Source organism: Mustelus asterias, chromosome 6, assembly GCF_964213995.1.
Source record: "Mustelus asterias chromosome 6, sMusAst1.hap1.1, whole genome shotgun sequence".
Lineage (NCBI taxonomy): Eukaryota > Metazoa > Chordata > Chondrichthyes > Carcharhiniformes > Triakidae > Mustelus > Mustelus asterias.
In genome coordinates, this window is record NC_135806.1 from 95647420 (window position 1) to 95665284 (window position 17865).

At 45.4% G+C, this 17865-nt stretch overlaps 1 protein-coding gene across 1 annotated transcript in view; it reads left to right on the plus strand.

Moving 5' to 3' along the window:
- Positions 1-17865, plus strand: part of kiaa0825 (KIAA0825 ortholog) — a 406047-nt gene that overhangs the window by 161467 nt on the left and 226715 nt on the right. The window contains exons 14-15 of the mRNA XM_078214786.1: positions 5760-5945; positions 10883-11098. Of these exons, the coding sequence (XP_078070912.1) occupies positions 5760-5945; positions 10883-11098 (402 nt within the window). The remainder of the gene's footprint in view (positions 1-5759; positions 5946-10882; positions 11099-17865) is intronic.

The following is a 17865-nucleotide window of genomic DNA, read 5'->3' on the forward strand; positions in this document are numbered from 1 at the left end:
TTCAAATTTCACCATCTGCCGTGATGGGATTTGAATCCAGGTCCCTAGAGCATTATCCTAGGCCTCTGGATTACTAGCCCTGTGACAATAAAGTTAAAAGTTGAAGTTTATTTATTAGTCACAAGTAAGGCTTACATTAACACTGCAATTAAGTTACTGTGAAATTCCCTTAGTCGGCACCTGTTCGGGAGGAAACCGGAGCACCCGGAGGAAACCATTACGCCACCACCACTCTCAGGTGCTGCCCAAACTGCTGCATTTCCATCACTTCCTATTTTTTGAATCACATGGCTCTTCTCTTGAAGTTACAGTGCATAAGCAGGGCAACCCCACAAAAATATATCTTCCCCAGGTATTTTACCATCATAACATCAATCTTTACCTTTTATCATCGCATCACATGGTGGACAACGTAGTGAAGAAGGCATTCAGCATGTTTGGTTTCATTGATCAGAACATTGAATACAGGAGTTGGGACGACTTGTTGAAGTGTACAAGACATTGGTAAAGCCACACTTGGAATTCTATGTACAGTTCTGGTCACCCTATTATAGAAAGGATATTATTAAACTAGAAAGAGTGCAGAAAAGATTTACTAGGATGCTACCGGGACTTGATGGTTTGAGTTCGAAGAAGAGGCTGGATAGACTGGGACTTTTTTCTCTGGAGTGTAAAAGGCTGAGGGGTGATCTTATCAAGGTCTATAAAATAATGCGGGGCATAGATCAGCTAGATGGTCAATATCTTTTCCCAAAGGTAGGGGAGTCTAAAACTAGAGGGCATAGGTTTAAGGTGAGAGAGGAGAGATACAAAAGTGTCCAGAGGGGCAATTTTTTCACACACAGGGTGGTGAGTGTCTGGAACAAGCTGCCAGAGGTAGTAGTAGAGGCGGGTACAATTTTGTCTTTTAAAAAGCATTTAGACCGTTACATGGGTAGGATGGGTATAGAGGGATGTGGGCCAAATGTGGGCAATTGGGACTCGCTTCAGGTTTTTTAAAAAAAAGGGCGGCATGGACAAGTTGGGCCAAAGGGCCTGTTTCCATGCTGTAAACCTCTATGACACATAGTACAAAGGTTCAAATATTTAAAATACAACTATTACAGACTGTCACTAAATTTATTCTCAATATTGTAATTAACAATTCAGTGTATTGAATGTAATTCTTGTTACTTTATTTGTTTAAAACACTACATTGTTGGTTACATTGTTCGTTAGTTGCAATCATTTTTTGAGATGTTTAATCAATCTTATAAGAAAAGGGGCTGCGATTCTCCCACCCTGCTGCACTAATGTTTTAGTGCAGTGGACCGGGAGAATCCCGCAGCTGCTGATTCGCGGGTTTTGCGCGCGCATTCGTGCCCCGCTTGCGTCTCCCAGCGCCGGATTTCCGTCTGTGCCGGAAATTGGCGGGGAAACGCACAGACCATTTAAATGGTCATTTTGATTTCATTTGCATGTGATTAGCAGGCCCGGGACTGAAGTCTCCGGGCACGCTAGTGTCTCGCACCCCTTCACTCCAGCGGGGTTTACACTAGCTCCCCAGTAATGGGGAACTAGCGGCTCAACCCCGCTGGAGTGAAGGGGGGCTAATGGGGGCCTCCTAAAGGGTCAGGCGAGGGGAGAGTGTGTCCCCTAGGCATTGGCATCCTGTCAGTATCGGCCTGTGCCCCTGGTACTGCCCAAGGGGCACCTTGGCACTGCCCACTTGCCATGGGGCAGGGCCAAGGGATGGGGCATATGGGGGGAGGGGGTTATGGGGCGAGGCCTCATGGAAGGAGGGCCTAGGGGCTGGGGGGTACCGCATCCACTCTGCAGTTGGGATCGATGGGGAAAGGATGGAGGCCAGCGATTGGTACGGACTGGGGGGGCAAGGTAAGCTGGGGGGGGGGTGTGGGGGGGTGCGGACAGCCTGCTGGGGAGAGGTTGGCATTGTGTGGTCGGAGGCGAGGGTCGGCAATGCGAGGGGGTAACTGTCGGTTGTGGGGGATCGGTGTGGGCCGGGAGGGGGTGGTTTGGGGCTGGTCGGGGGGACCAGCGATCGGGCCGTGGGTGGAGGGCGGAGCACCATCATTGCGGGGGTTGCAGGAGCTGGCCAGCGATTTGAGCTGGTCAGCAGTTAGGTGGCCGGCAGTGCGGGGCTACTATGTATGCGCCGATCTCAGCACTGACAGATCGGTCCCCATTAGTGGGGAGCTAGTGTAAACCCTGCTGGAGTGAAGGGGTGGGAGACACTAGCGTGCCCGGAGACTTCAGTCCCGGGCCTCCTAATCACATGCAAATGAAATCAAAATGACCATTTAAATGGCCTGTGCGTTTCTCCGCCAATTTCTGGCACGGACGGAAATCCGGCGCAGTAGCCTGTCCAGCGCGCTGATTTTAGCCTCTCCAGCAGGAAAAGGCCCCGCCCCCTGAAATTTACTGATATTCATGCTGGTGGCCTCTGCAGTGCGCAGAATGTGGGAGATTCTTTTCTGAACTCCCACTGAAAAAAACAGCGTGAATTACTCCAGTTTTCACGCAAATTCAATAATTCCACCCAGAATTTGGGAATACGTTTTGTTTAAGTGATGTGTTTAAAGCAAAGTGATTTGGCGTACTTTTTAAAAAAAGGCCACTGGCTGCATATGTTAAAGCCTTGTATTAAAGCTAGACAAGCCGGTTTTTGAAAATTTGTGACTTAGCATTTCCTGCAAAAATAGACAATGGGAGCCAGATGTCATAGCCAATACTCATGAAGCCATGAAGATCACTGTAATTTTGTGGGTAACAGGAAATGTTTTCTTTAAACTGGTACCCAAAGATGGGAGCTGATGTGGATAATTTGATTGACAGAACCAGTAGCCGAACAAGCCCAACAAACACACTAATAGGAATGATATAACATTTATTATTATTTTCCTGTCTTTGAGGTGGGTTCTGTGGTTAATTAGAATGAGATTAAATCTACCTGCAACTTTTACTTTACTTTGTATGTTCTTTTGATGGCTATCATAAAGCAGCTGAATGATTCATATCAATCCTTATCACATTTAGGTATTCACCTATGAGAAACTTTTTGTGAGGGCATGTGTGAAAGACACAATATTCAGTGCAATTTACAACAGGTTACTTTTGTTAGGTTCCTGTTTACGCTATTATGTAATTAGATATTGGATAGTGCCTGATGTATGGCATTCAAGAAGGAAGCTCACCACAAATTTCTCAAGGGCAATTATGGGGTGGGCAATAAATGCTAGCCTAGCTAGCGACTCCCACATCCCTATGAATGAATAAAAAAATTCACATTGTTTGTAGAAGTGACCAATTTATGCGAGAATACCCATGGGAAACCCCAAAATTGTTAACTGTACCTCTGAACTATGCATAATCTATATCATGCACACAATTAAGTCAATTAATGTTATCATCCATTTTATGTTTACCATTGGAAAAAAAATAGTTTTGAGAGATTTTGTCTAGATGGCCATGTGGGATTGAACTTCCTTAACTATCATTTTTACTGCACTTAATTAACACATTTGTCTCAAACTCATCAGTGATAGTTTTAACAAAGTTATTAAATCATACCTTTTAAGTCAGTTGATAAATTTTGTTAAAATAGCACATTTAGGAATTTTACATAAATGGTACATTGAAAATAGTACAGAAAAATGAAAGATATTAATTGATTAAATTATATTGATCAATTATAAAATTACATGAATGAATTTTTTTTATACTTCAGGCAATAAATGGTCTCTTGGTGGCAGCACCATCCACTCTCTTACTGAGTTTCAACCAAGGCGAACTGACTGTAAAGAGATTAATGATAACAATGGGTATCACCAGACCTGACAAAATGGCACTAAGTTTTGGCATAATTGATTAAAGAAGATCTGTGTTTATTTCAGCTGCTGAATTATTTTAAGTGACACAAAAGATACCTATCTTTATGGCTAATTATGTCTCCCAATCCTCTCTAGTTCCAATGTTTCATACTTTGAAGCTTCTGGTTACAAATAGTATAGGAATTGAATTTGTGTTGCATTAAATGCATAAAATTATATTTCAATGATGTGAAGGAGCAGTCGAGTATTTTTTTAAATACTTTTCCAATTCAATCAAATCAAGTCGAATTCAGAGTCTCAACAAGTTGAGACATTTCCGATCCAAGCTGACAAGGCAGGATATGCGACCCTTTACCCTGTCTTGGGCCTGATCTACATGAGCCAAGCTGATTGGAGGAGGGGGAGGTTTCCTCCTCCAAGGCTTCATCTCATTTGCATCTTAGCCAAAAGGCCGAGATGCTGCTTTTAAAAATTGCTTCATATGAATATGAAGCTTAAATGCAACCCAATGACCTCGACCAAGCGCAGCATCCAATCCGTACTACACTTGATCTTAGCCAAAAGGCCGAAGGAGCAGTCGAGTATTAATTGTTGTGCAAGCCTATCTCTAAGCATTTCTGGTATTTCATTTTTCCAAAATATTTGGTACTGATAGTAACCTTTACACTTTCTACTGTCACTTCTAAGCAGCAATTTACATGCAAAGTGTTGAAACGCAATAATATTCTACAAGTAATTTTGATATCTTTGAAAGACTTCAGAAGCCTGAAGATAGCAGATTATCTCAAAAATGGTGCGCAAATAATTTTAAATTTGGAAAGGAATAGGTAAATTAGATGGTATGAAAGAGTGTTGGAAGAAAGTAGTTTTAGTACTTTATTTTACATGTTGATTTGCTAGACATGGCCTGACAGTTCTTAATGCTTATGACAAAATCCCACAGTAGAAACATGTTACCTTCCCCAGCAGTGATAGCATTACAAAATTTCATCAAAAAGAATCACCTAAGGAAAGATGAGGAAAAGACATTGATTGAGGGAAAGATTATGCTGGGTCAAAATCTTGGAACCCCCTCCCTAACAGCACTGTGAGTGTACTTACACCTGCAGCAATTCAAGAAGGTAGCTCACAACCACCTTTTCAAGGGCAACTAGGGATTGGCAATAAATGCTGACCTAGCCAGTGACGCCCAAATCCCGTAATTGGATTTTTAAAAATGAGTAAATGGAGGATATCACAATATAACTTTGTAAGAGCTACAGAACTGCTGGCCAATCAGATTAGCCAGCCACACTCTAGGGTGGGACTTCCAGAAGGGGGAAGAAGTCCCATTCATGTTTCAGATGGGCGGGCTGATGACTGACCTTTTGGTCAGTGGGGAGAATACAGTGCCCTGTAACATCCAGTCCATGGGGCTCTGGGGAAATATGAGCATGCATTCAGGAATTGACGGCATGTTCAGTGACTTTGGAGAAGAAAGGAAAGTTGAAGATTTGGCAATAATTTGCAAGTGGTGGGGCGCAGGGCAGATTTTTTGAGGAAAGACATGATTATGGCAGATTTGAAGAAGAGTGGGACCACTGTGGAAAAAAAACATTAACAATATTAACTAAAATAAGAGTCAAGAAGGAAAGTTGAGTTCTCAGCATTTTTGTGGGAATAGCACTGAGGGAGCAGGAGGTGGGTCTTGTTCAAGATAAGCTTGAAGATGGCATGAGTGGAGCTAGGGGAGAAACTAGAAAAAGATGCGAGTTCAGGGCTAGGACAGAGGAAAGTTTGACCTGGTGTGCTTGCAGACCAAGATAATTCCTTTTATTATGAGCCTAATAAAAATAGTCTAAATAAGATATTCTAATCTGGTTAGCTGATTGAGTTTCAAAGTGTGAATATTCATTTTGAAAACATATTGCTTGATTTTTATTTTGGCAGTTATTGATCAAGAAAACTTTGCTGATGTCCGGACTAAGGGAAAAAACAGTGATGAACAGTCCAAATTGATAGAAGCAATTGTGATGGTGATGACATACTCCAAATCATTGCCCAGGTGTCTCAGTATTGTTCTTGAAGATTATATGGACAAGTACCAGTTATGGAATCAGTTGTGTTATTTATCAGGTGTGGTATTATAACATATTGTACTTCCAACTTTAATGCTGAAAATATTAATTATAATTTGATTAAGGAACAGAACATATTCACTGACAAAAAATTGCAGGTTGATTTTCTTCCCGTGAACAAATATCTTTTTTAAAATTTCAGTTACAAATAAGTTAAAGCAAATTATATTGGCTTTGATTTTGTCGTGGAAGCAATTCTTAGGAAACAGAACAAGAATAGCATTTTTCTCTTTCTTAATTCTGTGCATTATACAAGTTTTTTTAAAAAACCTGTAAACCTGAGATGCAAGCCAGGATTTTATGGCTGCTCCTGCCCAGTGGAATATTACGGTTCTGCCAAAGTAATTTAAATGGCCCACCATATCCATCGATGGGAGACTAGACATTAACCCTGTCTGGTCTTGATGGAATTTTATAGGTTTCTATGAGATCCCCCCCTCATTCTTCTAAACTCCAGCGAGAAGAAGCGACACAATCTCTCCTCATACGTCAGTCCTACCCTCAGTCTGGTAAACTTTCACTGCAATCCATCTATAGCAAGAGCATCCTTCCTCAGATAAGGTGACCAAAAATGCACACAGAAAAGCATCATGTTAGAATAAGTCCATTGCAAGTCAGCATAAATACCTATATTGACTGATGTGCACAATATACACAGTGAGTGAACACCCATGCCACCATTGTGCTCTCAATATTTATTTATTTTTCATACCTTATCTAGGTGCTTCCCCAACATCTGCAGCAGAGGTGGAGACAGCCTGCTGACTGTTATGCTCTGTTGCCTGTGCTGACCTTGACGGGCATCCTCTGGAGGGCTGAGGCCTAGTGAAGCCCAGCCTGCTTTGGGTATTCTGCTGTGAGACAGGTGCACCCTTCTCAACCTGAACAGCTGGTTTTGCTGGAGGCACAGGCAGAGAGGACTTGGAGTGGCTGGATAGCCCTGGAGAGTCCTGGTTGTATTGTCCTGGAGTATCCAGCTGACGCTGCCCCTCCCTGACTCCTTGAGGAGAAAGGGCCCCTGGAGGGATATTGAGGTGCCCTAGCTCCCTCTTGAATAGCTAATGGTGAATCCCACTGATGGCTATAGTGATGGTGTCCAGGTTCAAGTGCTTATCCCACACAAACTACTGGACCATGGTCTCCATGTCGGATGCCACCCTTCCCATGGTGACCTTGATGTGCTCACATATCAGTGCCACTACATCAGACAGAACATGGACAAAGTCCTCCATTCTCTGTTCTGATCTGCAGACAGCCTCTGACAACCCTGCCTGCCTTTGGAGCTCCAACATCTCTCTCAGGGCCAATTCCAGAGGCTCGACTTCAGACTCAGACTAAGCAGCCACCTGGTTTTTAACAGTCCTCTGAATGTCGGTGAACTTGGCTGTCACTGCCTCCATCTGCTGTGGACCCGAATCTGTGCAGTGCTGACCAGATGGTGACCCCCAAGCCTGCTCTAAAACTGGGCCCCAATGAGGTGTGTGTTCCTGCCCTGGCAGATGGTGCAAATGAACACAGTGACAGCTCTACATTTAGTGTGTCCTCAGGATTTTCACCTGAGTTGGTCTGGGGATAGGACTGATAGGCTGCCTAGCTGTGTTCCTCCACCTTTTCTCACTGGTAGCTGTAATAGACAGAAGAGATAATTACTGATTGGCTGGAGATTCACCTACATTAAAGAGCACTTCCTTTTGATGAGTGGATGAAAACTAGTGAATGGGGCCTCATTGGCTTGTTGGGAAACGTGATCTCACTTTTGGAGTAGGAATGGTCCTCGTCTGCCAGCTCTGCCACCTATTCTTCAAAATGGTGAATGGCCTGAGCTCTGGCAGCCCTCCTGCTATATGTGATCCTTCTCTGTGTTGTGGGTGAGTTTATCTTGCATAAAGACAGACTGTGAGCAGGATAATAAGCATGCATACCTTCTGTGTGTGCTGTGAACCGATATAAGGGCTGAAGTTGCAAATTGTGAAGGATGTGACAAAAGAAGTTGTAAATGTGTGTGAGGGAGAATCAGTGGTGATGTCCCTTGTAACTGCGAAAGCGTGATGGCCTTTTGAGAGTTAGTGTGCATTGAGAATGAGGAGAAATTTGACTTATATTAGCACAGCAGATTGTGATCATTCATCCTCTTCCTATAATGGAAAGTGCTCCTCTTTTGAGGGCTGCAGGTGCTGATTGCTCTGGCAAGATCCTCCCAATTCTTGATGGTGGGTTTGCTGGACCTCTGGGATCAGCATGCGTGTAGAGGACCCCCCCCCCCCCCCCCTTTTGATCCTCAATTGCCTGGAATAGTCTCTCCAGGCACTTGTCGCTGAACTTCGAGGCACAACACTTGTCCATTCTTGTGGCTGTTACTTGCCACAAGTCCTGAGTTGTAGAAAGTGAATGTGTGCAGGGGTGCCATTTGTATTTGATGCCCAGAGCTGCAGCTTGATGAGATAATGGCAAGGTGGACAAATCCCATACCACCCTGCCAGAATTTCCAATGTGCTGCTCATTTATGAACAAAGAACAAAGAACAGTACAGCACAGGAAACAGGCCCTTCGGCCCTCCAAGCCTGTGCCGCTCCTTGGTCCAACTAGACCAATCGTTTGTATCCCTCCATTCCCAGGCTGCTCATGTGACTATCCAGGTAAGTCTTAAACAATGTCAGCGTGCCTGCCTCCACCACCCTACTTGGCAGAGCATTCCAGGCCCCCACCACCCTCTGTGTAAAAAACGTCCCTCTGATGTCTGAGTTATACTTCGCCCCTCTCAGCTTGAGCCCGTGACCCCTCGTGATCGTCACCTCCGACCTGGGAAAAAGCTTCCCACTGTTCACCCTATCTATACCCTTCATAATCTTGTATACCTCTATTAGATCTCCCCTCATTCTCCGTGTTTTCAAGGAGAACAACCCCAGTCTACCCAATCTCTCCTCATAGCTAAGACCCTCCATACCAGGCAACATCCTGGTAAACCTTCTTTGCACTCTCTCCAATGCCTCCACGTCCTTCTGGTAGTGCGGCGACCAGAACTGGACGCAGTACTCCAAATGTGGCCTAACCAGCGTTCTATACAGCTGCATCATCAGACTCCAGCTTTTATACTCTATACCCCGTCCTATAAAGGCAAGCATACCATATGCCTTCTTCACCACCTTCTCCACCTGTGTTGCCACCTTCAAGGATTTGTGGACTTGCACACCTAGGTCCCTCTGTGTTTCTATACTCCTGATGACTCTGCCATTTATTGTATAACTCCTCCCTACATTATTTCTTCCAAAATGCATCACTTCGCATTTATCCGGATTAAACTCCATCTGTCACCTCTCCACCCAATTTTCCAGCCTATCTATATCCTGCTGTATTGCCCGACAATGCTCTTCGCTATCCGCAATTCCAGCCATCTTCGTGTCATCCGCAAACTTGCTGATTACACCAGTTACACCTTCTTCCAAATCATTTATATATATCACAAATAGCAGAGGTCCCAGTACAGAGCCCTGCGGAACACCACTGGTCACAGACCTCCAGCCGGAAAAAGACCCTTCGACCACTACCCTCTGTCTCCTATGGCCAAGCCAGTTCTCCACCCATCTAGCCACTTCTCCTTGTATCCCATGAGCCTTAACCTTCTTAACCAACCTGCCATGTGAGACTTTGTCAAATGCCTCACTGAAATCCATATAGACGACATCCACGGCCCTTCCTTCATCAACCGTTTTTGTCACTTCCTCAAAAAACTCCACCAAATTTGTAAGGCACGACCTCCCTCTTACAAAACCATGCTGTCTGTCACTAATGAGATTGTTCCGTTCTAAATGCACGTACATCCTGTCTCTAAGAATCCTCTCCAACAACTTCCCTACCACGGACGTCAAGCTCACCGACCTATAATTTCCCGGGTTATCCCTGCTACCCTTCTTAAACAACGGGACCACATTCGCTATCCTCCAATCCTCAGGGACCTCACCCGTGTCCAAAGACATGCATATATAATGAGGTGAAAAACGGACAGTCCAGTGTGGCAATTTGACCCATCGGCCAGCAAGAGCCATGCCAACTTTCCCGCTCGCCAGCATATTTAGGGCAGAGTATTAGCACCCCCCCCTCCCCACCCCCAGGTGGATTCAAAGGCGGGGGAGCATAAAATTGAATGGATGGGATTCCCTCTGGGATTCCTCCCGCCCTGACCCAGACGAAATTTCACGGTGTGGCGGGCAGAACTTCTGGCGGGAACCCGCCCTTTCACTTACTCAGGCCCCTAAGTGGCCAATTTTTAGGCTGGCACACATGGGTCAGGGCTGGGTGGAGAACAGAAAAAGAACCAACTCTGCATCTTGGACAGGAAGGCCCCTTCAGATTTTAGGCACCTTGATCTCGGACCTGGGAGCTACAGCCACACCTCTCTCCAGCATACTCCCTGACGCTGCAATCACCCCTATCCCCTACCACCCCTCCCCCAAGATCCCCAAGACTCATCTTAAGATTGACCCTCAGGAAGACCCTCAGCACTTGCCATCCTGAATATTCTGTCTTAAGTTTCCAGAGTTGAAAGTTCCACCCAAGTTTTCAGCAGAGTGCACAGTTTCAGTTCATAACCTGAAAAAAAAACATAATTTAACAATTTCATTGCATTAAATGTTGAGTATGCAGTTCTTTAGAAATAAGGGGTCCAATTTTAACCCTGTGCAAATGAGTGGGTTTTGAATTAATTAAAAACTTGCCAAAGGTGACTGCTTACTGAAACCAAACCTGAAATTGTTGCCCATCTTGTTAAAATGCAAATGAGTAATACGAAAGCAACATGGACTCAAAGCTGTGATGAAGTAATATTTGTACAAACAAAAAAGACTTACTTTCTCCAAATTGTGTGTGTATCTTGAATGCAGTATGCATTATTTAACAAGTCTGAAGATTAACTAATGTTATCAACTTTTACAACTGCAGATAAATCAGAGGTGCTAAGATGTCTGAACCACTACATATCCAATGCGAGCAAGACAATACTGAAGCAAGTCATCTCCTTGGTTCTCATGTGGCAAGCAGTAGAGCATCCTGTCACATACCACCATAAGCAAATGCTTCCTGAAAGTTTGCTCAGTAAAATTCCCAAAGAATGGGATTATATACCAAGGGAATTTAAAAGAAGAGAAACTGGAAAAAGTAGGTGTCTTTTTATTGAAGATGATCATATAAATCAAATGTCTTGTTTTTTGGTAATGAAAATGAATCATGTGGATTCTAGCGACATGTAGTTTTAAAAAAAAAAATTGATTTGTATAGAATGAAATAAATAAATATATTTGATTTGTGATCATAGAATTCCTACAGTGTAAAAGGAGGCCATTTGGCCCATTGAGTCTGCACCAAGTCGCCAAAGAGCATCCTACATAGGTCCATCCCTCTTGCCCTATACCCGCAACCCCATGCATTACCATGGCTAATCCACATAACCGTCACATCTTTGGACTGTGGGAGGAAACTGGAGCACCTGGAAGAAACCCATGCAGACATGGGGGGAATGTGCAGACTCCACACAGACAGTCACCCAAGTTCAGAATCAAACCCTTGTGCTGTGAGGCAACAGTGCTAACCACTGTGCCACCATGTTACCCTTTGTGAAATGTCTTCAGAGATTATGCTTAAACATTTTTAAAAAATGTTTGCAATACATTTAATATTAATTTTAGTTTTTCTGAATTAAGTTCATTTTTTGACAGAGTGGGGGCGATTCTCCCATTCTGACGTAAGAACATAAGAACTAGGAGCAGGAGTAGGCCATCTGGCTCCTCGAGCCTGCTCCACCTTTCAATAAGATCATGGCTGATCTTTTCGTAGACTCAGCTCCACTTACCTGCCCACTCACCATAGCCCTTAATTCCTTTACTGTTCAAAAATGTATCTATCCTTGCCTTAAAAACATTCAATGAGGTAGCCCCAACTGCTTCACTGGGCAGGGAATTCCACAGATTCACAACCCTTTGTGTGAAGAAGTTCCTCCTCAACTCAGTCCTAAATCTGCTCCCCTTTATTTTGAGGCCATGCCCCCCAGTTCTAGTTTCACCTGCCAGTGGAAACAATTTCCCTGCTTCTATCTTATCTATTCCCTTCATAATCTTATATGTTTCTACAAAGTCTCCCCTCATTCTTCTGAGTTCCAATGAGTATAGCCCCAGTCTACTTAGTCTCTCCTCATAAGCCAACCTTCTCAACTCCAGAATCAACCTAGTGAATCTCCTCTGCACCCTCTCCAGTGCCAGTATATCCTTTATCAAGTAAGGAGACCAAAACTGTACACAGTACTCCAGGTGTGGCCTCACCAGCACCTTATACAGCTGCAACATAACCTCGCTGTTTTTAAACTCCATCCCTCTAGCAATGAAGGACAAAATTCCATTTGCCTTCTTAATTACCTGCTGCACCTGCAAACCAGCTCTTTGTGATTCTTGCACAAGGACACCCAGGTCCCTCTGCACAGCAGCATGCTGCAATTTTTTACCATTTAAATAATAGTCCATTTTGCTGTTATTCCTACCAAAATGGATGACCTCACATTTACCAACATTGTACTCCATCTGCCAGACCCTTGCCCACTCACTTAGACCCACTAATTTTTTGTCGGGAGATGCGCGTTTTCAGGAGATGCGCGTGTGCGCCAATTCGTGGGATTCAAGCATGCGTTCCTGACACATGCACGTCTCCCACCACCGGAAATCCGACGCTGTCGGGACCACGCAGGAAACTGGCGGGAACACCAAGTAAGTAATTTTAATCTATTTTTAATGTTATTTGAATGTCATTATTGGGCCCGGGACGGAATAGAACATAGAACATTACAGCGCAGAACAGGCCCTTCGGCCCACGATGTTGCACCGACCAGTTAAAAAAAAACTGTGACCCTCCAACCTAAACCAATTTCTTTTCGTCCATGAACCTATCTACGGATCTCTTAAATGCCCCCAAACTAGGCGCATTTACTACTGATGCTGGCAGGGCATTCCAATCCCTCACCACCCTCTGGGTAAAGAACCTACCCCTGACATCGGTTCTATAACTACCCCCCCCTCAATTTAAAGCCATGCCCCCTCGTGCTGGATTTCTCCATCAGAGGAAAAAGGCTATCACTATCCACCCTATCTAAACCTCTAATCATCTTATATGTTTCAATAAGATCCCCTCTTAGCCGCCGCCTTTCCAGCGAAAACAATCCCAAATCCCTCAGCCTCTCCTCATAGGATCTCCCCTCCATACCAGGCAACATCCTGGTAAACCTCCTCTGCACCCTCTCCAAAGCCTCCACATCCTTCCTGTAATGTGGGGACCAGAACTGCACACAGTACTCCAAGTGCGGCCGCACCAGAGTTGTGTACAGTTGCAACATAACGCTACGACTCCTAAATTCAATCCCCCTACCAATAAACGCCAAGACACCATATGCCTTCTTAACAACCTTATCTACTTGATTCCCAACTTTCAGGGATCTATGCACACATACACCTAGATCCCTCTGCTCCTCCACACTATTCAAAGTCCTCCCGTTAGCCCTATACTCAACACATCTGTTATTCCTACCAAAGTGAATTACCTCACACTTCTCCGCATTAAACTCCATCCGCCACCTCTCGGCCCAACTTTGCAACCTGTCTAAGTCTTCCTGCAAACTACGACACCCTTCCTCACTGTCTACCACACCACCGACTTTGGTGTCATCAGCAAATTTGCTAATCCACCCAACTATACCCTCATTCTCCAGACCCGATAGCATCTCCCACCCCGCCAGTACGAATTCACTCCAGCGGGGTTTAGTGTAGTTCCCCAAGCAGGTAACCCCACTGGAGTGAAGGGGGGGGCAATTGGGGGGCTTCCAGGAGGTTGGGTGGGGGGTGGTGCCCCCTGGGCATGGGCACCCTGGCAGTGCCAGCCTGTGCCCCTGGCACTGCCCAAGGGGAAAAGTGCCCATACCCAGAGGGCAGCTTGGCACTGCCCAGCAGGCATCGGGCAGTGCCAAGGGGATGGGGCTTGGGGGCAGGGCCTAGGAGTGGGGTCAGCTGGGGGCGATCGGTGGGGGTGGGGATTCCACTGCCACTCTGCATTGGGATCCGGTCAGGACTGGAGGGAGGCCAGCGACCATGGCAGGCTTGGGGGGTGGGGATCTGTCGAGGGGGTTCTGCCTCCCGTGGGTGGGGGGATCTGCCTCCTGTGAGGGGTGGTGTCTGCCTCCTGTGGGAGGGGTGTGGGTGGAGATTGTCTCTGCAGGGGATGGGATGGAGATAGGGGCACTCCGGGACACTGCCTTCTTGAACTGTTGCATCCAGTGTTTGGGAGGGTTTTCCAGGTTTTTAACTCTGCAACAGTAAAGGAATAGTGAATAAGGTCCAAGTTAGGATAGTGTATGGCTTGGAAAGGAACTTTCAGGCAGTAATATTCCTATGCATTTCTGCCCTGTTCTTCTATTTTCTTCAGATTTTGAAGGTCCTCATGAAGGAGGCTTGACAATGTTGCTCAAATGCACCTTGTAGATAATGCACACTGCAGCTGCAGTATACAAAATACTACTTATATTCTGGAAATACTAATGTACATCAGAGGCAGATGGCACCAACATTGAATGTTTGGTATTAACATATCCAGAATGATTTTTCATTCAGGACAACTTATGTCAGGACCATTTTGATGCAATAGTCAGCCACCCTGGTTTCACTTATTAACAATCTCAACAGGAATAATAATAGGGAGGTGTTAGCGTAGTGGTACCGTCACTGGTCTAGTAATCCAGAGACCCTGGAGTAATGCTCTGAGGGCCGGGTTTGAAACCCACCATGACAGATGAAATTTGAATTAAATTTTTAAAAATCTGGATGTTAGAAGTCTTTAGATGACTATGAAACCATTGACGATTGTTGTAAAAGGAAATCTACCTTCCATACCTGGTATGGCCTATATGTCACTCCAGACCCACAGATCACAGCAATATGATTCAGGCATGCTCCACAAAACTCTGATTCGGGCGTTCCAGTTAGTGAGGAGATAAGTGCCGAGCGTCCGACGGCTCTCTGCTTGAGATCATGGCGGGGGAGGTGGGTCCGACGGCTCTCTGCTTGAGATTGGTGGTGGTGGGGAGAAGGGGGGGGTGTCCGCTGCCACTCTGCCTGTGGTCAGTGATGGGAAAATGGGGGTCCACTGTCACTCTGCCTATGATCAGTGAGGTGGAAGGGGAGGTCTGCTGCCACTCTGCCTGAGGTTGGTGGGGAGTGGGGCGGGAGGGGAGGGGGAGAGGGGCCCACGATCGGTCTGGGTGGAGGGGGTGGGAGGATAAGGGGGTCAGTAATGTTGTGGGGGTGGGGCAATATCTGTGGGGGTCAGGGGGAGGCATTGTCCGCCCAGGAGCGATGTGGCAGGGGAGCCGCATTCTATCTTTTTATATGCGCATGTGCAGTTGGAGGCGCCGATCGGAACTGCAGGATTTTGGTATGCGCTAAGCTCCGTCCAAGGCTTCTGAAGCGCGATTCAGAATTGCTGATATTTTTTCAGGCTGAGTGCAAATGGTGGCGCCTGAGAACGGGTCTAAAAGTCGGATCTGAAACACTCCCAGTTTCAAGTCCGCCCAGCACTTCGACTCAAAATGGTAAAATAGGGCCCTGTGTGGGGGATTTCAATGTCCATCACTGAAAACGCTCAGTAGTACTACCACTGACTGAGCTCGCCGGATCCTAAAGGACATAGCTGCCAAACAGGGCCTTCGGCAGGTGGTGAGGGAACCAACCATATCCTTGCCAATCTGCTTGTGGCTGATACATCTGTCCATGACAGTGATAGTGGCAGTGATTACTGCACAATCCTTGCGGAGATAAAACCCTGTCTTCACATTGAGGATACCCTTCATCATGTCGTGTAGCACTACAACCATGATAAATGGGTATACTTCAAACACATCTAATAACTCAAGACTGGGCACACGAGGCGCTGTGGGCCATCATCAGCAACAGAATTGAACTCAATCACAATCTGTAACCTCCCAACCTAGTATATCCCCCACCCTTATCATTACCACTAAGCCAAGGCATCAACCCTGGTTCAATGAAGAGTGCAGGAGGGCATGCCAAGAGCAATACCAGGCACACCTAAAATTGAGGTGTCAACAGGGTGAAGCTTTAACACAGGAATACTTGCATGCCAAATAGCATAAGCAACAAGCAATAGACATAGCTAAGCAAATCCACAACCAATGGATCACTCCATGTTACATCCAGAAACGATTGAAGGCATTGTGTACTGCAAAGCCTATGGGCCCTGACAATATTCCAGTCAGAGTAATAAAGACATGCTCCAGAAAGTGCTCAGCCCCCAGCCAAGCTGTTCCAGTACAGTTACAACACTGACATGTACCCATCAATTTGAAAAAATGCCCAGTTTGAAATAAAAAGCCGGCCACATCAACCCAGTCAATTACTGCCCTCTCAATCTACTCTCAGTCATCAGTGAAGTGACGGAAGAGGTAATCAACATTGCTATCAATCAGATTTACTTAACAATAACCTGCTCACTGATGCCCAATTTGGGTTTCACCAGGGTCAATGACCCTGAATTCATTACAGTCAATGGAAATCAGGGGAGAAACTCTCTGCTGGTTGGAGTCATACATGGCACAAAGGAAGATTGTTGTGCTGGTTGAGGGTCAATTATCTCAGCTCCAGGACATTACTGGAGATTCCTCAGGGTGGTCCTAGGCTCAACCATCTTCAGCTGCTTCATCAATGGCTGCCCTTCCATCATAATGGCAGAAGTAGAGATGTTTGCTGATGATTGCACAATGTTCAGCATCCTTTGTGACTCCTCAGATACTGTAGCCGTCCATATTCAAATGCAGCAAGAGCTGAGCAATATCCAGGCTTGGGCTGACAAGTGGCAAGTAACATTTGGGCCACACAGTGCCAGGCAATAACCATCTCCAACAAAAGAGAATCTAACCATTGCCCCTTCAGTGGCATTACCGTCACTGAATTCTCCACTATCAACATCCTTGGTGTTACGATTGACCAGAAACTGAACTGGTCTAACCATATAAATATTGTTACCACAAGAGCAGGTCAGAAGCTGGGAATCATGTTATGAGTAACTCATCTCCTGACTACCCAAAGCCTGTCCACCATCTACAAGGCACAAGTCAGGAGCGTAACGGAATACTTTCCACTTGCCTGGATGAGTGCAGCTCCAACAGTATTCAAGAAGCTTGACACCATCTAGGACAAATAAGCCCACTTCGTGAGCATGCTTTCCACAAACATTCACTCATTCCACTACCACCGGTCTGTAGCAACAGTGTGTACCATCTACAGGATGCACTGCAGGAACTCACTTAGGCAACACCTTCCAAAGCTACAATTGTTAGCATCTAGAAAGGCAAGGCATCAGACACATAGGAACATCACCACCTGGAAGTTCTCCTCCAAGCCACTCACCATCCTGACTTGGAAATATATCACCATTCGTTCACTGTTGCTGGTTCAAATTCTTGGGGCTCCTTCTCTAACAGCATTGTGGATATACCTCCACAGTAACTGCAGAAGGTAGCTCACCCCACCTTAGCAAGGACAATTTAGGGATGGCCAATGAATGCTGGCCTAGCCAGTGAAGCCTATATCCCATCAATAATTTTTTTTAAAAATTACTTTAATTTGAACTTTCTATGCCAGGTGCAAACTGGGCTGGTGGGCAGTTAAAATGTAGCGAGGCATTTACTCACTGCTTTCCCATCCAAATCAGATCACATTTTACATTGCAGATGGCAAGAACAACTTCCCATGCTGTTGGGAACCTCGCTAAATATGCTATTGGAAAAGAAAAAATATATATGGTTAAGGGGAAAAGGTGGGGAATGGGACTAGGTAGGGTGCTCTTTTGGAAACCAGTGCCAACTCAATGAATGGTTT